The sequence below is a fragment of the Tenrec ecaudatus genome, chromosome 11 (assembly GCF_050624435.1).
Source record: "Tenrec ecaudatus isolate mTenEca1 chromosome 11, mTenEca1.hap1, whole genome shotgun sequence".
NCBI lineage: Eukaryota > Metazoa > Chordata > Mammalia > Afrosoricida > Tenrecidae > Tenrec > Tenrec ecaudatus.
Genome location: NC_134540.1, coordinates 932,170 through 952,986, shown reverse-complemented (window position 1 = coordinate 952,986; position 20,817 = coordinate 932,170). Strand labels below are relative to the sequence as shown.

Sequence of the window (20,817 nt, the reverse complement as noted above, 5' to 3'; positions counted from 1 at the left end):
GTGGCTCCCGAGGTGGGAGCAGGTGGTATCCTCTTTCTCGCTTGGAACAGCTGGTGAGTTTGAACCTGTGCTTAGCAGCCAGCACCTAACCCACTGCACCACCAGGCTCCCTCCTCAACATGGCCAGCGTCAGCAGACTGAGTGGGAGCAGCCCAGGTCCAACCCCTTTTTAAAGTGAGCCACGCCCACATCCGGATACAAACCGCTGATCCACAGCCTTCATGCTGGGAATGCACCCCCCACCCCATGTCCCCCTCCCCCCACAGCATCTGCCCGCCGCGCCAGCCCAGGGGGGCTCATGGAAAGAAAGCACGCCAGCACGTTCAGCAATTTATTCACAATTATTATCATTATTTGTCCTCTGCTTCGTTTAATATGCACCACGTGTAAGTTAGATGAGGGTTACTATAAAAACATCCCCGAGGACCGAAATCTTAAACAACGTGCCTCCAGGATCCGGACCAGACCACAAACCCAGGGACGGAGGGCCAACCATTCTCTGCGACGGTGTCGGGAGGGACAGCAGGTGACTCCCGGCCATGGAGACCACACGGTGATGCAGCCACGCGGCTGGTGGCCTCAGCTAGTCTACTACCCAACAGAAAGGAGGCCCTCGCCAGTCCCGGGGACAGACCCCCCCACCCCCAGCCCAGTGAGAGCACTCGTGTGAACTGGGAGGGAAAAAAGCCTGGCCCATTCCTGGGTCGGAGGTGTCCTCGGAGGGACAGATTTGTTCCACGCTACATGAGACTAGACCACCAGCCAACTGGTTACAGACACCACCACCATGTCATTGCAGTCATGGGAACCACCCCCAGCGCGTGTGGACTGAGAGCAGTGAGGGAGGAAGCCGGGGAGGGGGGCAGGTGGTGAGGGGCCCGGCCGCCCTGAGTTGTGGGGGCAGCACAGCTTCCTGTGAGGGGCTGCCAGCCCCACACTGAACTCAGAGCCGGCCCTCAGAGGGTCTCCTGGGTAAGCTTTCCGCAGGGACCCAGGCCGGAGCTGGCCCCAGGCCGTGGACGGGGCGGGTGCTGAGCCACCAGATGGGCACCAGAGGCTGTGTGTGCTGGGTGTCTTGGCAACGTGCGTCCTGCCCGCTTTGCCGACCAGTGATTCCCGGGAAGAGAGGGACCGGGACACCCTGAAGGCAGCTCCTGCTCACAAGATCCTTGGTCCAAAGGGAACGGGGTCTCCTTTCTCTCAAGAGCTGAGCTTGGTAGCTCCGAGACAAAGCTGTCCTTTCTGAGTGGTTCCCTGTCTTTGGGGTGGGGGTTCTGTGGAGCTGGTTTTGGGACCCCCTAGACCGCCATCTTTGCAGGAGCAAACCCAGGTCTTTGTCCAGGAAGCTGCTGAGTAGGCGTGAACTGCTGGACTTTCAGCTTCACGGTTGGGTCCCCCGGGCTGAGACACTCCCTTGCCCTCACCTACCTCTCTCCTTCTTGTCCTCCCACTCACCAAAAGAAAAACAACTACAACAACAACAACAAAACCAACCAATCTATTGTTTTGTGCTACCTTGTGATTTTGCGTGGTTCCCGGCGCCGGTCAGTGGCACTGTGGTTCCTGCCAGGACTTGCTCGTGGCTGTGAGTCGATGCCGACTCGCAGCGACGCTGCAGGCCAGGGCAGAGCCGTCCCTGTGGGTCTCTGAGACTGTGACTTTTACGGGAGGGGACGGCCCCTTCTTCCTTCTTTAAAGCTGGCCCCCCAGACAGCAGTCTGAGGCGTGGCCCTTGGGCCACCAGGCAGCACAGACCAATTCCGTAACCTGGGATGTGAGAGAGCAGCCACTGCAAGCCACCTTCTCCAAGTGGGTCTCCCTGTGGACGTGGCTTTGGGTTGGAGAGGGAAGAGCAAGCATTTGAAGATCATGCACTTGACAATAGAGGACGACTAGAAACCCCCTCAGGCCATGGCTGAGGCGGAGGCGTGGCCCGGGCATGGCCCAGCAGTTCTAACTCACAGGGACCCCCACTGACAGGCTGGGACTGCTTCTCCCACCCCCACCCCTGGGCTTCCTTGGAGGTGAGCTCTTGTCCTTATAGGGATGGTGGGAGGCTCCATCTCACGGATGTGTGGCACAGCTTCAGGAGCCATCGGTCCCCGTGGAATAGGACATCATGCTCGGTAAAGTGGGGGGCACTTGGACAGAAGGAAGACCCTTGACAAGATAGACGGATACATGGGCTCCATAAGGTGGGCTCCAATCCCCCAGGACCACCATCACGAGGAGGGGCCGGTGCTCTGTCCTGTCGCACGCAGTCGTAATGGCATGGAAAATGGGGGTTTACACCCGAGGGTCCTCTTCCTGTGCTTCCGTAGAAAATGAGAGCCTTGGCCACAGTCCCCCTCCCCGGGGTGGCTGTGGCCCCTGCCCACAGAGGTGCTCTCTGAAGTTTCTAGCCTTTAAACTTGGATGAAAGGGCTCTGTCCGCTCATGTCCCCCAGGATGCATTTCTCTATAAACCCACCAGGATGGCCCAGCACATTCCAGAACAGCCTGCCCTCCAGGTAGCTCCGAGCCACCTCACACACACCTGGCTCTTGAGTCCTGGCTGCCTTCAGGCAGCTGGGACACCCCACCCCCACCCCCAACGGAGGGCATGCACTGGGGGCAGCTGGCATGGTCTCAGGCCAGCCCGCCTGCCCGGGGGCTGGTGTCCATCAGGGACAGGCTGAGCTCACCAAGCATGAGGTGTTACCCAAGGGCTTCCGGGGGGCCTCTGAGCAGCATCTCTGGGGTGTCACCAGCACAATTTCACATGGAGACAAATTGGGGGCAGGAGACAACCCCCCACTTGCTGGGCCAGGCTGTTGACTGCCATGCATGCACACCTGCCCTTCTGGAAGCCTGTTCTTGCTGCAGCTGACAGCGACACCCCCCACCCCCCCCACCCCCGGGGAGAAAAGAGCCACTTCCTCGTCAGGATTGTGAAGGAGAACCCAGACAGAGCCAGGCCCGAGGAAGCCTTCGGGCCGGGCGGCCCACAGCGGCCCAGCAGGACAGAGTGGAGCTGCCCGTAGGCTTCCCAGGCAGCCAGCCTTTACGGGACAGACAGTCACATCCCCCCCCCCCCACCCCAAGGAGGCCGAACTTCCTGTTAGCAGCCGAGCACTTAACCAGTGCGCCCCAAGGCTCCTTGAAGAAGGAGGGGGTACTTATGCCTAAGTTACAAACCTGCCTTTTGAAACCCACACGAAGAGACAAGTAATATATCATGCCACACTCTCTCTCCTCCAACCTGGACGCCGCACGCATCCCCACCCCCACGCCAGTCAGGCAGTGGGAGTGGACGTCCAGGCTGGAGCGTCTTTATCCGGCCCGTCCTGTGTGCTGTCTTACTGCAGATGCTGGCCTGGCAGACAGGACCCTCCTTGTTCTGACCCCCTGAATCACCACCATCCGCGTGCATTCTTCTTAACCCTATGAGCACCTGTTAGCAGCAAGTTGCCATTCTCCCCCATAGACACACACACACGCACACGCACACGCGCGCACACACACGAAATCCAAGGAAGCCACGTGCCAAGCCACTCAGCAGGGCAGGTCAGACACGCAGGTCCTGCCCAGCCTCTCCTGCTGGGGGTCAGATGGAGCCGTCCGCCAACATGACTGGAAAGCTCCCCAGTCTCAAAGGGTCAAGCTAGGCTGTCCGGGACGAGGGTCTCATTAAAAGGGTGAGTTGGGGGACCGCACAGTCTCCGAGGAACTGGGGGAGTAGTCTTCCGACTCGGAGGTCAGCTCGGGGGCAGCCGGCTGCGCCTGGCCGGGGCTCCTCACATCCGCGTGGCGTCTTCGTCGGAAAACCTGCCTCTCCTTATCAAGAGCGGTGGTCTGGCAGGGGCATAAAGGGAGAAAGAGGGCAATTAGGCCGGGGCATGTGACGCCGCGCACAAGGCCAGGCCGGTCAACCTGGCCAGCAGGGGTGTTCTCAGCACTGTCTCCCGTGGCCACCATGGCACAGTGCACCCCCAAGGCCCACCATCACGTCAGCTGACACAGGCAGGATGGGTAGAGGTGGGCTTCCTAGCCTCCCCCCAGCCCTGCCCAGCTTCCATCATCCATGTGCCCTGGTCCACCCAGACAGGGTCGATGTCAGCCTATGAGCTGGGTCCACCCCAGACAGGGACCGTGTGCATCTATGAACTTGGTCCACCCCAGACAGAGATGATGTGTACCTCTGAGCCCTGGTCCACCCAGGCTGAGGTGATGTCAGTCTATGAACTTGGTGCACCCCAGACAGATACCACGTGCACCTATGAGCTGGGTCCACCCAGACAGCGATGAGAGGCATCTATGGACCCTGGTCCATCCCAGAGGAGGCTGGGGGGTGTGAACATCAGAGGGTAGGCCTTGGTCACTGGCGGTCAGCTAGGGTGGGTATGCTTGTGCCAGGACAATGGGGGAGGGGGGCCAGGTGTGGAGACACACTGAGCTCTGACTGGTGTCTGACTCAATCCCAGCGCCCACCCTGAATGGAGTGGTCATCTGCTTATCGGAGCCAGGCCGGGTCCCTGAGAAGGCCTGACTGCGCCCACATGAACCAGCTCTTGGAAAGCTCCCCAGGGCCCCTTGGACGGAGCTCTCTGTCACTTGGACAAAGCCAACAGTGAGCTGGGCCCCACCGAGAGCCTCGGGCACAGTGGGTAAGGGTCAGACCGCCCTCCACAAAGTCGCGGGTTCAGAGCCACCAGCCTCTGCACAGGAGCAGGACGAGGTTCTCGGTTTCCTGGGAGGATCAATTTCCTCCTGGGCCCTGGTGAGACGGTGGTGAAGGGGTTAAGCTGGGGCTTTCCCCACCAGTCCCTAAGCCTCCTCTGTCCCAAAGCCTCTGGACTGGCGAGGGCATCACCGGGTGCCAGGTGAGAGGGGAGGGTAGTGAGCCCAGGAGGACGTGGGGAGGACACAGACCCCAGAGAGGGAAGTGCCCATGGTGGGGTGGCCACTGGAAGAGACCCTGTGCGAGGCTGTAAGGATGAGAGGGGCCTGTGTGAGATACTTTAGGGTCCAAGCTCCACGTTCCACCCCCTCCACCCCCCTCCACACCCCCCGTCTATGCACGCACATTCTCCCAGGGGCTCCAGACAAGCCCGCTCCGCAGACCAGCATGAAGGTGGGGCCTCCTCCCCACACGGGGCAGCAGGGCCGCCTCTGACTTCCATGAGGGAGGCCGGGGTGGGAGGGGACCCAGGCCACACACTCAAAGAGAAGGGCCTAACCCCGTGTCCAGAGGGCTGTCGTGGTTACCACTGGCCTGTTAAAGGCAATGTCAGCAGAGGCTGCGTGCTCCCATGGAGTGGCCGTTGGGGGACCACAGGGCAGGGCTGCCGTGAGCCAGCATGGACTTGAGGGTGGTGAGGTTTGGGGCTCGGGGCTCTGATGTTTTCTGCACTCTGCGGAAACGTCCACCCCAGGGGCTTCTGGGTCATGGGCTCTGCAGGGCCTCCTGGTCCTTTTTCCACCTGCCATAGGGCATCTCTCAGCCATCACACAAGCAAGCGCCGACATTACGCACACACTGTGAAGTCGCCCCCCACCAGGCATTCTGCAAGCATACTGAGTGCCTTCTGTGTGGCGAAAGGGGAGATATAGGCGGGTGGGGGACCTGGTTCTCTGCCGCTTACACAAACCCCCCCTTGTCCTGAACCCCAGGTCTCCTGGACAAGGAACGTGTTTCTACATGGGCCTTTCCCGCAGGGAGGGGAGGAGAAGTCACAGGCCAGAATTGAACCCTGAGACCTAAACGCAAACTTCTGAGTCCTGGGTCCATCCCCCGCCCAGGTTCCCCCCAGGGTCTCCGCATGAATGCTGGGCGGGTGGGCAGGGCCGCAGCCCCTGGAGCTGCCTGGCGCCTCTGCTGCCATCTGGAGTGAACCAATGCCATAGTGAGGAGGCTTGCCGGGCGAGGAGCCCCAGGTCTGTCCCCGGCACCCCCGGCTGGGTCGGAATCGCTGGCCTTCGGGCAGGTCTGACACTTCCCCTTTTGAGCTTCAGTGACGTGCTGCTGGGTGGAAGCCGGGACAGTGGGAAGAGCTCAGCTCCTGGCTGGAAGGTCAGCCGGTTCAACACGGGCCAGAGAGAGGGGTGGCCGCCTGCTCCTAACACTACAGCCGGAGCCCGTGGCCTCGCTGTGACCTGATGGATCGGGGAGCCCATGGCCTCGCTGTGACCTGATGGAACAGGGAGCCCATGGCCTCGCTGTGACCTGATGGATCGGGGAGCCCATGGCCTCGCTGTGACCTGATGGATCGGGGAGCCCATGGCCACACTGTGACCTGATGGATCGGGGAGCCCATGACCTCGCTGTGACCTGATGGATCGGGGAGCCCATGGCCACACTGTGACCTGATGGATCGGGGAGCCCATGGCCTCGCTGTGACCTGATGGATCGGGGAGCCCATGGCCTCGCTGTGACCTGATGGATCAGGGAGCCCATGGCCACGGTGTGACCTGATGGATCGGGGAGCCCATGGCCACGGTGTGACCTGATGGATCGGGGAGCCCATGGCCACACTGTGACCTGATGGATTGGGGAGCCCATGGCCTCACTGTGACCTGATGGATCGGGGAGCCCATGGCCACACTGTGACCTGATGGATTGGGGAGCCCATGGCCTCGCTGTGACCTGATGGATCAGGGAGCCCATGGCCTCGCAGTGACCTGATGGATCGGGGAGCCCATGGCCTCACTGTGACCTGATGGGTCGAGGATCCCGTGGCCACATTGTGACCTGATGGATCGGGGAGCCCATGGCCACACTGTGACCTGATGGATCGGGGAGCCCATGGCCTCACTGTGACCTGATGGGTCGAGGATCCCGTGGCCACATTGTGACCTGATGGATCGGGGAGCCCATGGCCTCGCTGTGACCTGATGGGTCGAGGATCCCGTGGCCACATTGTGACCTGATGGATCGGGGGCCTGTGGCCATGATTTGGGGGTTCTTCATTCACAGTCAAAGGGTTCTCTTTCTGTGAGGTTCTTATCTTTTCACAACCATAAACCCCCATTCCCTCCAGCCCGCTCTGACCACAGAAACCTGGCTGGGCCCAGGGGGAGGGCCCTGCAGGCTGTGGCATTGCCGGGGCCGTGGGGCCGATTCTGACGCATGGTTACCGGTCCTGCACCATCCTCACAATCATCCTTCTGTGAGAGCCCCTACGTGCACCCGTCTGCAAAGGCCCTGCCCCCACGGTCCCCAGCGTGCCACCCTTCCCCGGGGACCGGCCTCTCCAGACGTGTCCTCAGTGCGTGACAGCCTGTGGGTGCCTCCTCGTTCCCTCTTGGGGGGCCTGTGGCTGGCAGTTGGCGCTCAGCCCACTCTGCCACCAGGCTCCTTCTGTTCCCATAGGCCATGGGGCAGCTCGGGGTGGGGAGCAGAGTCTGTGCCAACGTGTTTGCACTTGGCAGAGGACAGTGGTCACATCTGTCTGGGGGTGGTGAGGGAATCGGTGGCCTTGGCCACTAGCCTGTTGTCCTCTCCTGCTGGGTCACCCAGCTGCCCACGGCCCACGTGCCTGCTCAGGTCACTGACAGCTGTCTAAGGCTCTGTCCCTGAGAAGGTGCCAGCCTCAGGAGCGGGCAGGCGCTGGGAGAGGACAGGTGCTGTCTGTCGAGTCTGGGACCATCTGACTCACATATGGCCTGTGGGGCAGAGGGCACTGCCCCACGGGTTCCCAGGTGGGGGGGGGCTTGCCAGCCCCTCCTCCCTCAGAGCTGCTGGCGGGTGGGCATAGGTGCCTAAAAGCATGCATGCGTGTATGTATATGCACGTGTGTATATACATGTCTATAGTATATGTGTGTATGGGTATACGTGTCTATACATGCATGTGTGTATGTGTACACGTGTATGCATGTGTATATACCTGTATGTGTGTATCTGTATGTGTGTATACATACGTGTTTGTGTGTGTACATGTGTGTATACACGTGCATGCACACACACACGCACGTGCAATTGGGTTACACGTCTCTGCACTGAAGGCGACTGGGCACAGCTGCGGCACCGTCCCGTCCCTGTGCGCCCCGTCAGCCTCACAGTGTTTCAGATGTGCTGGCCCTGCTTTGGCCCTTCCCAGGCGACGGTCTTAATCCCAGCAGGCCTAGCACCACGTGGGGACCCACAGATACAAGGGGCTGCTTTGGGGTGCCACTGCCTTTTTGGAGTGACCGGCACCGGGACCTGCCCCTGTGCCCAGGTCTGCCTGTGTGTAAAAGGGGCGACTGGATTCGTGGCCCAACAACCACCACCCACCTCACTGCTCTGGCAGTCTCTGAGGCTCCAGCCATTTGGGGAAGCCCCCCACAACCGCATGGCGAGGCGACGCTTCCCCCGGGGCTCCCCCAGACACACTGGGCGCCTTTGTCCATCTGCGCGGGGCACGTCTGTGCTAACGAGCAGAGCTATCGCCCCAGGGCGGAGGGTGCTGGCCAGGCCGTGGTGTTTCAGTGGCCTCCCATGCACGGGAAGCTGAACAATGGCAGGAGACGAAGGAGGCCGCGAGAGGCCTTACGTGGCGGGGCTGGTGAGGAACATGGACAGTAAGTGCCACGGACGGACGGACAGACGGACGGACGACGGACGGATAGCAGAAGAAGAGCCGCATCTATCTCGGAGGAAATTCAGCCAGAATGCTGCTCAGAGGCAAGGTTGGCGAGACTGGCCATGTGGCCAGCAGAGACTAGTCCCTGGCGGAAGGCCTCGAGGGTGGTGAAGAGGAGGGGCAGTGGAACGGAGGAGGGCCCTCGTGAGGGTGTCCCTGTTGGGCACGGGTCACTGCAGTCAGAGTGGGCGGGGCAGCAGGAGCAGCCACGCCCTCCCCGAGCTCATCCTCAGAGCATCCCAACACCAGGTGCGGTGGGCTAAGACTCGGCCGGTCTGCACGGCCAGATGAGGGCCGCCGGGTCCTCACCAGGTTCAGGGCCAACGCAGAGAGAAATACCGGCACCCCACTCCCCAAGTCCCTGTCACCCAAGCAGACAAGCCAGCCAGGTCCTGCAAGGAAGGCAGTGCTGGGCAGGGAGCCATGCAGGAGCTGGAGACAGAAGCCTGGCGGGGTGGGGCAGGGGGGGAACAGTCAGACCCAAACAAGAGACGGAGGGAGGGGGGCAGACAGGGGCGGCAGCAGCAGCACGCCAGCAACAACATACACACACACATACCACGCACGCACCACGCACACACCACGCATTCTGTCGCCCGCCACACCCCGGGAGCGGCTGTCCCCACGGGGGCCAAGCCCATTTTGTCCATTTCAGGAGGCCGGGCCTGGCCTTCCCTTTAAAATGACAGTATATACTGCTCTGGAGACAAGGCCCCTGTGGGAGATGTGTCCTTCCCCGCCTGTGGGGGCGGAGAGACCCTGGGCACGGGCACCTCAGCAGCCACGTCAGGGCGGGGGCAGAGAGCCGTGGGGCTGGATATACTGTCCTTTTAACCGGAGGAGAGGGGTGGTGAGCGTGGGCAATGGACAGGAAGCCGGTGGGCGGGCGGGCAGGCGGACGTACGGACGGGGTCGTGAAGGATGGGGGAGGGCGGTGGAGCATGAGGGGTGTGGAGTCTCCACCCAATCCAATGAGACCCAGCAGCAGCGGATGGACCGAGACAGAAGCATCTGCCCAGGGGCCGTGGATGGAGACTGCCAGCACGTGACCATGGCGACACGGACCCAGCATCTCGTACCTTATCCAGTACATGCCCGGCGGCTGGCAGTGGTCCAGGGACCCTGATTTCTTGATGGTAAACCCGTGCTCCGGCTGGGCAGAGAGAAACGGTCACTCAGAGGCTGCCGGGCGGGGAGCAGCCCGGGAGGGACGGTGGGGCCCCCCCGGGCGGTTTGTTGTCCAGCCAGCTCTGGGACGCCCACTTGGAGGACCATCGAGCTCTGGATTCCAAGCTTTGGGCGCCTCCGGAGATGCTCCCAAATCCAACCGTGCTCAAAAGCAAGCAGACACCAATGTATAGCCGCCTCCGGGACAGGCCGGGCCTGCCCCCCGGGGCTCCTGAGGCCACAGGCAACTCTAAGGGAACACAGCGGCCTCCCCTTGCTTCCCCGGAGCGGCTGGTGTGTGAGAACCACCAGACTTGTGGGGAGCCCAGCAGTCAGTCAACCAGTGGCACCATTGGGCACCTTAATCGAAGCTGGGAATCAGTTTCAGCCCACCCAAGGCCAAGAAGCAGGGAAGACCCATCCCTGCCAAGGCCCCCACCCAATCTGATCACACCACAGCTCAAATGGGAGGAATGCTTCACTAGGAAACCAGCTGAGCCGAGGCAGGCCCTGGGTCATCTTCCCCCACCACTCCGAGGCTGGGCGTGGGGCTGGACTGTCACCGAGTTTCTCAGCATGAAAAAAAGCAGAGCAGTCGGATGCTTCCCAAAGCGGGAATATGGAAAGGCCAAAACCAAACCACACTAAACGCCATCCACATCGCTCCAAAGACTCTTGCCATCGAGCCCAACGCACCTTTACCGCGCAGACAGCCACGTCTCCCCCCACAGCGGGGGTGGGGGGTGGGTTCGGACTGCTCTCTCGCAGTTCCTGGTCTACAAAGAACATACCGGACAGTGACAGAGCGGGCAGGGGCGGCACAGGGTCCAAAAGTCGTTCTGGTCAGCTAGGGTGAGGTGTGAACATGAGACCCCAGGCACCCAAGATACCACCCCAAATCCTGAGAAGTAGCCTGTGGGGAGAGGGTGGGGTAGGGGCCCCTGTACCCAGGCCCCTCAAACGTGGCACTGACGGGAGAAGCCGCCTGCCACCTCAGTGCCCTGGCACTTGGGAAAGAGGCCTTAGAAAGTGGGTGCTGGCACCAGCCGGGCCAGCGGGGCCGGTGTCTTTTAAGGGAGTTCTTTCTAAGGGGGCAGAGAGGGCGCACGCTGGCCTGCGATCTGAGTGGGCTGCAGTTGGAAACTGGCAGCAGCTACAGGGAGAGAGGCCAGGCTCTACTGCCATCACAGTGAGCGTCTCGGACGCCTCCGGGGGGCTCCGGGTCCAGCAGGGACTCCATGTCTGCGAGTTCGGCCTCTTCCTTAGAAGGCAGCATGAGATGCAGAAGCAGGAAGGCGGGATACGGCTCTGCCCCCTCTGGCGTCGGCGGGGCAGCCCCTGACCACAGCAGACTCACCGCCACCCATGCCCGCTCACAGCCACACGGGCACGCTCTACTTGCCGAAATGCCCGTCTGCACCGGGAGCCACAGACCACGCCTGGGAAAGCCACTGGTCAGACAATCAGCAGCCCTGCATGCGGGCAGTGCACAGCTGGGTCAGGAGAGGGCAGCAGTGCCCCATCGCCTGCCCTCCAGTCCATCTTGCAGCCCACACTACCTCTCTAGGCTGCGCTCTGAGGACGCTCTGCTCCCTGGCTCCTCTGCCCAACACCCTCCTCTGCTTCCCCTCATCACCTGGGACTGAGCACAGGGTCTCTCCGAGAGGCGGGATGTGGCCATGGGGTTCAGCCTGAGTGTCCAGGGTGTCCGAGGTCTGACTCAAGTGGCAACAGAGCTTTGCTGCTTTCTGAAGGCAGGCTCTCCTGCCCTGTGAGCCGCCCGCCGGCAGACCCTCCCAGACAGGCAGGGCTGCTTCCACCTGACCTTTCCTGGGTGGCAGGGGCAGCAGGGCGGCGGCACAGAAGGCCACAGTGCCAACCTGAGCTGATACCCGGTTCCTGTCTTGTGTAAACTAAGCCGGACTCCAGGAGTCCTCTGTGAGCAACAGGGGCCTGGGGGTGGGGGTGGGGGACAGGCTCTGACTGAGGGACAGGGTTGTGTGTGCACAAATAATTTAATGTTCCACATCCTGAAAAGCGAATGGAAGGGCCTCACATCACACGCCATGTACATATATGTGCTGGCCTGAGCTGAGCCCCCACCGCAACATCCATCCCAACCCCCAGGGCCGGCAGAGCTGCCCCCTGGGGCCATGGCCACTGTCCTGCAGAGGAAGCAGCCTGCCTCCCCTTCCCCGGAGGGGCAGCTGCTGGACCTGCACTGCTGACCACGATCAGCAGCTAAGGGGGTCACCATCCAGGCCTCCTCCGTCAGGGGCCGCCTCGTTAGCGGGCAGTTTGCATTTACAACAGTGAGAGATCTTCCGTCTGCGGGACACACACACATATATTTTCTATTTTAACAGGTGTGTTTGTGGCCCCCAAATCAGCTGTCTGATAGAGATGGCTAAAGCGAACGTCTTGTTTTATAGGCGCTGGGGAGGAAGGCACGCCAAGGGACAATCACTTGTGTCTGAATGAACTTCCGGCTGGAATACGTTCGCCCCCATGCCCAGCCCCCAGTGTATGACCTGGCCCTCAGCCTGGTATGAACTAAGGGACGTCTTCGTATCACAGAGGGGGTCAGTATCAGCTGGTGAGCGGTCTTTCTAGAAAGCACCACGGATGGGGTGGCCCTGCCCCTGCCACCCTGCCACGGCTCAGCAGGTGTGTGGGCTGGCACTCAACTCCACAGTGGAGGCTTCTCTTCCTCGGGACTGCCGCAGAAACGAGGTCCTTGCACTTTAAGACTAGAGCGTCAATATAGTGCATATTAATAATATATGCTAATGGAATGCATATGGTGACCGCAGCGCCTTGCCTGGTGCTGTTCTGGAAGTACATCCTGCGTCCCACCCCCACCCGCCACCCGAGACCAGGCCACCTGCTCTTGGGATTGTCAAGCAGCGTTGAAAGAGATTCTAAGCGGTTCTCAACCTGTGGGTCGAGACCCCTTTGGGGATCGACTGGCCCTTTCACAGGGTCACCCGATTCATCACAGTAGCAGAATGACAGTGATGAAGTAGCAACAGAAGTCATGTTATGGTTGGGGGGTCACCCCCACATGAGGCACTGTGTCAAGGGTCACGACATTAGGAAGGTGGGGAACCCCTGCATCCAAGGGCCCTGGATGCCCCCAGGTTGTAAGTCGGGCAGGTCCTCACAAGGTCAGCACTGCAAACCTACCAGCCACTCCCAGGGAGAAAGGTGAGTGGCAGCCAGGGAAGCCCTCGCTCGGGGCAGCTCCACCCGGCGCTGCAAGGACATGGTGAGCCGGGATCAGCTCCATGGCCCTCAGCTTATTTGCTCTTGTTTCCGGCACACAGCGGGAATTGGATGGTCTTTACGTAGTTACAGAACGTGGCAGCGGCAAAGCCTGCCTAGATCAGCCTGGGATGGGAATTCCTCAGGCCAAGGCCACCTTGGCCTCTCTCACTCAGTGGGCACGGCTGCAGCAGCACAGGCTGCACACTAGAGTCACGTGATGGTGCAGAGGTCGAGGGCGGGCCGTCAGGGAAGCAGGGGACCTCTGGCTCTCAAGACCAGCTGTAACGCTGTGAGGCTCCTTTGGACCAGAGTTTCCAAACATATTTCCCCTATGCCCCCTTCCAGAAAAAAATCAGACTCAGTGCCCCCCCCACGGTCCCCCAGCAATGAAACCCTTTTGTGAAACCCATTTTCAGACTCCCCCCTTACCCCCATCGTTCCAGCACTGCCCCCCAAGGCCCGGGCACCCACTTTTGTAAACTTAAATGGATTCGACTTTGGATTCGCCCCAGGTTTAATGAAAGCCAGTGCCCCATCAAATCTGTGCTGCCCCCCCACCCCACGGGAACTCTGTCCACCCGCCTAGCGTCCCATCTCCTGAGGCTCCAGGACCCTATGACCAGCCGGCGTCAGGACCCCGCAAGGCAAATGCAACCAAAGACCAGAAGGAAATGCAAGATGGGGGTTGGCCGGGGGACAAGATGGAAAGCAGGTTCCCCGTGGCCGGGGCTGGGGCGAGCGCAGAGGGCAGCCCCACCAGGGACTGGCATGCTGGCCGTCCAACCAGAAGAAAGCCAGCAGCCCCAGTGTCTGGCCCAGCTGGCCATTGGACATAGTACAGAATGGTGGGGACAGAGGCGAGGGCAGGGGGATGATGTCCCAAACTGACCGTCTGCCTTTCTGAGGGCCACAGGGTCACAGGCCGAGAGAGAAGATGTGGAGGCAGGAGGCTGCTGCAGTTGACTGTCAGAGAAAGTACTCAGGACGGGCACGGGGCAGGCAGAGTGCCTGCTGCCCCGCAGGAGGGGCGGCCTCCCTCTGAGAGGACACGACCTGCCTGGTCCCGCCCGCTCACCGGGAGCCACCTCGCCCTGCGGTCAGAGGGCAGGTAGGTTCCAGGACTCAGCATGTGGCTCAGCCCTCAGAGAGCAGAGGAAGCCTGGTCCAGCCCTGCTGCTGCCCCAGAACCAGCAGGAGCCAGAAGTCACGGAGGCGTCAGATCTCTGAGAGCGAGGAGACACTGAGAATCTAGTGTCCAGACTCCCTGGAGACACAGACGCCACAGGGACGCAGCTAAGATCCTTGGGTGGCAGGGATGGGACGATGGAAGCTCATGGGACCCGAGGATCCTGACTTCCCTGCCTACTCCCCCGTGCTCAGGCTGCCTGGGTCAGCGAGGACAGGGCAGGGCCAGAGAGGAAGCCGGTGCAGCGTGGCCATAGGGAGACGGGTGGGAAAGGACACAGCACACAGCAAGGCTCCCCCAGACAGACGCATCTGAGCAGCAGACACAGGGCACTGGGGGCCTGCGCTGCCTCGAGGGTGGCCCCCTCACCGTCTGGGTCCAGAGTGCCCATCAGTGGTCTTGTGTGCAAACAGCCCGCCTGAAACATTTCCGTTTGATTTGTTTTTTGTTTTTTTGCCAAACTCGCTCTCCCCTGGGGCATGAGGCATTTCCCATGGGGCCAATGTGTTTCAAACCCCACCAGTACGGCACGCTGTATAGAGATATCTGCGGGGAGGTGGGGGCGACGGTGGACAGCCACATACGCCCAGCAATGCCTGTTCTGCTCGCTGGCAGAGGCCAGCCTGGATTCTCTCCTGGAGCCTGAGTCTGCACGGGCAGAGTCCCTAGTCCAGGAGGATTCTCGGCTTTAAAACAGCATGACATTGGTCTCGGCTGCGTGACCCCTGGTGTGGGTCATGATGGCCCGAGGCCCTGGGGGCAGCACCAGAGGGAGGTAGGTACCCACCGCACGGGGCAAGTGGTCAAGCTGCCTGACGACCACAGAGTGGCCCAGGTGTGCACCGCAGCCTTGGGGGGCTCTCCTGAGAGGCCCCCCATCTGTCGGATGAGGGCCACTTTTCAGACAGACCCCCGCCCCCCGCCCCGACGGGGTGGCAGGTATCTCTGATGCTTACTGCTATGACTGAGACGCCGGCCGCCCTGCTGTCCGGCTTGGGACCAGTGTTGAAATGCTTCTTTATCTTGCCGGCGACAGACAGCTGGTGTTCACTCTCCGGAAGGCCGTCCTCCTGGGGGGACGAGGGGAGTGGAGAGGAAGTATCTCAGGTAGATGGGAAAGGAAGCCGGAACCGTCTACTGGACCAGATGTGCCATCTCGGGATGCTTATCAACCCCCCTGCCCACCCGGGGATCCCAGCTGGTTGGTGCTCATGGGGCCGCCAGACACTCTACACACACATACACACACACACACACACACACACGATTGTCTCTAAGGCAAGGGGAGGTCCATCTCCCTGGGGATCCTGATCAAAGTCCATCTCAATCATGGCTGTAGGGATATCCAATATCCGAGACCAAGTCAATCGTCCAGGATGCCCCCTCCCCCCAAATCAATGTAAATATCTTTTCCTTTCTGCCACCCCCCCACCTGTGATTCAATCAGTTGATCTAGTTCACTGGCTGAGGCTAAGCCCAGGGGACTGATAGACGTGAGTTCAGGACCCCAAACTCACTGCATGCGGGTCTGTCTCCACCCCTGGGGGGTCCTGAGACTGAGACTCTACAGGAGCAGGAGCCTCGTTTTTCACCCTTGGAGCAGCAGGTGGGTCCAAACTGCCGGCCGGTGAGCAGTGCGGGGTGACCCACTGCACCCAGGTTGTCGGTTGGTAAACATCCTCACCCTGCTCCATGGAGACTCAGCGCCCCCACTCCCTGAGCACGGATGGCTCCCTGCCGACCTCCTGTCGAACACAATGGACACTGGAGCCTGTTGTCACCCCGATTTCTGCCCGGGGCTCGCAGTCAGACAGGCCTGTCCCTCTGCTGAAGCCCCTGAGACCCTCAGCCTGGGTGCCTGGTGGGTGGCAGGTGACTCCGTGGGAAGCAGGGGGAGGGGAGGGGACGTCTTGTGTACAGACGTGAGCACGTGGGGTGAGAGTGGGGGGTGGTCAAACCATGGGTCACATGGTCAGTCCCTGGAGAGGGACACCGGGCTTGTGGAGTAGAGGCAGAGAAAGGCCCTCACTGAGATGGGTGGACACAGTGGCTGTCTGTGGCTCAAACCTTGCAGCACTTGTGCAGATGGAGCAGGACGGGGCTCCTATGCAGGGTCACTGACTCAGACCCTCTAGTCACTGTGAGTCAGACCCACTTACACACACACACAAATATACTACAGACACACACACAGGCTCACAGACACACACCACCACAAACACACAGGTAAGCACACACACAGGCTCACATAAACACACACAGAGACACACACATACACTACAAACACACGCATACAGACTCACACACACATGCTACAGACACACAGACATACAGACTCACAGACACACACCACCACAAACACACAGGTATGCGCACACACAGGCTGACACACACAAATATATTACAGACACACACACAGGCTCACAGACACACACCACCACAAACACACAGGTAAACACACACATACAGGCTCATATAAACACACACAGAGACATACACATACACTACAAACACACACATACAAACACACACATACAGACTCACACACACAGACTCACACATGCTAAAGACACACAGACATACAGACTCACAGACACACAACACTACAAACACACACATACAGACACACACGCTACAAACACACATACAGGCTCACACACACACACACACAGGGACACACAAACACACTACAAATACACAAATCACAGGCCTGCATCCACAACATCAACACACATATACAGGCTCACACACACAGACACACACATTCACACACACACAGACACTACAAACACAGAGACACACAGGCTCACACACACAGGCTCACACACACACACACACACACACACACATACAGCAGCTGGCAGGGTCCCGTGCACAGTGCCACCCTCAAGAGCACCAAGCAGGTGCTGTGGCCTCCCTGTTGGGTCTGTGGCCCCTGCAGCCCAGGTCCTCTGATGGCCCCAACAGCCCCGCCCCTCCACCTCCATCATGTGGACACGGGCGGCCTGTCCAACCTTCTCTGAGTTTGGGGAGAAGTCAGCTGTGCGGGCTGGCCAGTGCCCTAGTGATGCTCCCTGGGACGGCCCTTGCTGTCCCTGAGAACAGGCGCCAGGGCCACTGCCCGGCCTCTTCACCCAGGCGTCTGTCTGCTGTCTTGCAGCTTCTTCAGTAAACACCTCCATCAACATGTCCACCAAGATGAGCCCTCATACCCCAAATTCAGCCCCTTGAGCTTGGACGCTGCCCTGTCTACCCTGGCTTGGCCTGGTCCCACAGAGCCCCCGGAAGCCACTGTCCCTGCCGGACCTTCTTCTCGTGGCGGGCCCGCTGCCGAGACGAAGTCACGTGGGGCTGTGGGACTGTCCGCTGGTGTTCTTACTGCTAGATGACGTCGACCCGGGCACAAGAGAAGGAAAGGCTGCCTGGTCCTGGCCGCCCTCACTGTTGTTCCCAAGCCTGAGCCCAAGGCACATCCACGGTGACCGTCTGTCCATCTCATTGAGGACCTTCCTCTTTCTCTGCTGCTCCGCTTCACCAAACCTGACATCCTTCTCCAGGGATTGGCCTCTCCCGACAGCGGGTCCACAGCACGCCAGACGAAGCCTCTCACTCGGGTCGCCCTTCTTCCGAGACAGATCGGTGGGTGCGTTTAGCAGGCGATGGTGCTTTGAATCTTCGCCAGCACCACGTTCAAACACAGCACTTCTCCTGGGCCTGTCTGACCTCACATGAAAACACTCTTGGGAGGGCCGTGGAAGCAGGGTGCTGGGGCTGGGCCCCGGACATGAGTGCACAAACAGCCATAAACTGCTGCTGTGGGCCAGGGTTCCCGGAGCCTCTGCTGCCGGAGGGGAGAGACCCAGCCAACTCACAGACCTGCGTCCATAACATCAACAGGACCGTGGAAAACCCACACTTTTAATGTCTGCATCTTTCTCACCATGACTCAGGGCAGAGAGCATGCCAGAAATGTGGTAACCATTTCCTGTGGGGACAACCTGGCAGGGTTTCATAAACAGCAGGGGCAGGACTGCTACCCGCGCCGGTCTCGGCGCCATCATCGTGAGGCTGGCTCTGCTGTGGTGTCAGTGGGTTTTGGTCTTAGGAATTCCCACCCGCTGCTGAGCAGAACATTGTGGAGACAAGAGCGGTGTTTGCTTGCCAGGTGGAGATGGTGTGCATGGTGGTCCTCCCACGCTCCCATCCCTTGGGGTGAGGTGGGCAGGCTGGAGCCCTGGGGTGCCCTGGTTAAGGCTAGCGTCGGCTGCTGTACAGAACCCAGCCGTGGATACACCGTCCGAGAGTCCAGGTCCATTTGCTGTGGTTTGGGCTGAGGGTAGGAAAGTGAGGGGGCAGGGGTAGGAGTGGCAAAGTGGGTTCAGTGTGCTTCTAATGTCAAGGTTAGCGGTTCGAATCCACCAGCCATTTGGGGGAGAAAGAGCAGGCTTTACTCCATTAAAATAAAACAACAGAAACCTCACTGCCATCGAGTCACTGCTGACTCATCTGATCCCCTGAGGGTCTCTGAGACTGCACAACTGTTCATGGGGGACAAAGCTCGGTCTTCCTCTCTCCGAGCCACTGGTGCTTTTGAACTGCGGACCCTGTGGATCGCAGCCCGGTGTGTAACCACAGCTCTACAGGCAGAGGCCGGTTCCCACAGAGACTTAAATAAAACTCAGTGCCATGGGCCATGCAGACGCACAGTGGCCCAGGGGGCAGGGCAGCACCGCTGTGGGTTTCTGAGACCAGCCTTCTTGTCAGGAGTTGATGGCAATGTGCAGACTTGAGCTGCTGACTGCAGTAGCTCAGGAAACTCCCTGGGGAAAAGACGGTGGTGGCAGCGGGCTTCTTGTGGGATCTCGAGTGTCCGCCGTCTGCCCAGGTGAGTGAGCTTCCAGCCTGGGCTCTGACAGCCGCTCCCTTCCAAGCCATCACCTAGTCTGGGCCCTGACGGCCAGCGGTCGGCTCTGCAGCCCACTGTCAGACCAAGGGGTCTTCCTGCACGGGGTCCATTCCCTCTGCCCTCCTCGGCCACAGCTGCAGTCTAACACACACACACGCACACACACACACCTCGGCTCATGGCAAGTGCTATTACTTTGCTCTTGAGCTTGGGGTTCGAAGCCAGTGCTGACCTCTGCCTGCCCCCAGTGCCCTCCATGCACATGGCTCTCAGGCAGGACTTAAGGAAGAGGAAGATTTCATGGCACGTTCCAGCGCCAAGTCAGCGTCTCCCTCAGCCTCCCTGTCTGTAACATGGGCACCAGGCCCAGCGCCTATGTCGTCGGCCCTGAGGACCAGGCTTCCTAAACCTTGTTGCCTCTCACGGGGGCCTGGCCTGTGCTGCTGCTCAAGGGTCAGTTCCCTGAGAAACCATGGGGCCCAGCACCCACCGCAGCCGGCACGGGAACAAGCCCTGGCACCTCCCTCCCAGTGTGTCAGGCGGGGAGACACACCAGCACCGGGCCGCGGGGGGCACGGCCTCAGGGAATCTGCCAGCAGTCTGAAGAAGGGGCTCTGTGTGGGGGACACTTACGCTGACCCAGGTGTGCCCCAGGACCTGGACGGCCGAGAACCGCTGGTCCACATCCACCAGCAGCATCATGGTGATGAGGGCCTGTGGGGAGAAGGCAGGGGCCGTCAGCGGGTCTCGGGGAAAGCCCCGGGGACCCCACGTCCCCGCCTGCGCTCAGCAGGAGAAGCATGTGGAGTGCTGGCGGAGCGTGCCGGGCTGCTCACCGTAAGGTTATAAGTTTGGCGGTTCACACCCACCAGCTGCTCCTTGGGAGAAAGATGAGGCTGTCTGCTCCCATAAGGATGGAGGGCTTGGGAGCCCTCAGAGAGGCTCTGCTCCGCCCTGCAGGGCCGCCCCCACCCCACCCCCGCAGGCACGCTCCCCAGGTGCGCAGCGGCAGCTCTGTCCCATGGGGACCCCGTGTGCACCCTGTGTCAGAGGCAAGCTGCCGGTTTCTCAGGGGCAGCCACCAGGCTCCTCCTCGCAGGCCCCTCTGGGTGCACAACCTTCCAGGCAGCAGCGGTGGTGGCACCCACCTTGGCCGAGTCAGAGACGTTGTCCCAGTAGGGAGAGGGGAAGTCCACCTGTCCCATCAGGATCTGGTCAAACAGCACCTCCTGATCGTCACCGCTCCTGTGGCGGCAAGGAGGGAGGGGAGTGGTGTGACCCCCGCCATGGACCCCCCAACCTGGACGCTCCCCACAATAGATGATGCCCCTCACTCTGGACACCCCCCACCTTGGGGACCCCCCACCATGGATGCCCCCCACTCTGGATGACGCCCCCCCCACCTTGGACACCCCCTGCCCCACAGCAGCCAGCGCCTTTGCAGGGAGACCTTGAAGGCATGTCTCAGAGACCCCTGTTCGGTGGCGCGGGCGGGGCCCTCTCGTACCCTCGGAACGGCGGGAAACCACACAGCAGGATGTAGGTGATGACGCCGGCCGCCCAGATGTCCACCTTGAGGCCGTAGCTGGGAAAGAGAGCGGGACCATGGTCAGGGAGCGGGCAGTGGCCCCTCCGCCCCTGCGACACGCAATATAAACAGGACCTGGCGCCGTCTCGGGCTGGTGG

General features: G+C 60.7%; 1 protein-coding gene across 2 annotated transcripts in view; it reads right to left on the bottom strand.

Annotated features, from left to right (window-relative positions):
* Positions 1-318: 318 nt before the first annotated feature.
* Positions 319-20,817, bottom strand: part of DCLK1 (doublecortin like kinase 1) — a 158,881-nt gene continuing 138,382 nt past the window's right edge. Inside the window, exons 13-18 of one of the 2 annotated variants that reach the window (XM_075562747.1) lie at positions 20,639-20,716; positions 20,280-20,376; positions 19,765-19,845; positions 15,182-15,295; positions 9,685-9,758; positions 319-3,834 (exon numbers count right to left, since the gene is read on the bottom strand). In XM_075562747.1, coding sequence (XP_075418862.1) covers positions 3,777-3,834; positions 9,685-9,758; positions 15,182-15,295; positions 19,765-19,845; positions 20,280-20,376; positions 20,639-20,716 — 502 coding nt within the window. In that variant the 3' untranslated portion in view covers positions 319-3,776. The remainder of the gene's footprint in view (positions 3,835-9,684; positions 9,759-15,181; positions 15,296-19,764; positions 19,846-20,279; positions 20,377-20,638; positions 20,717-20,817) is intronic. The other variant, XM_075562746.1, reaches the window with a different exon arrangement.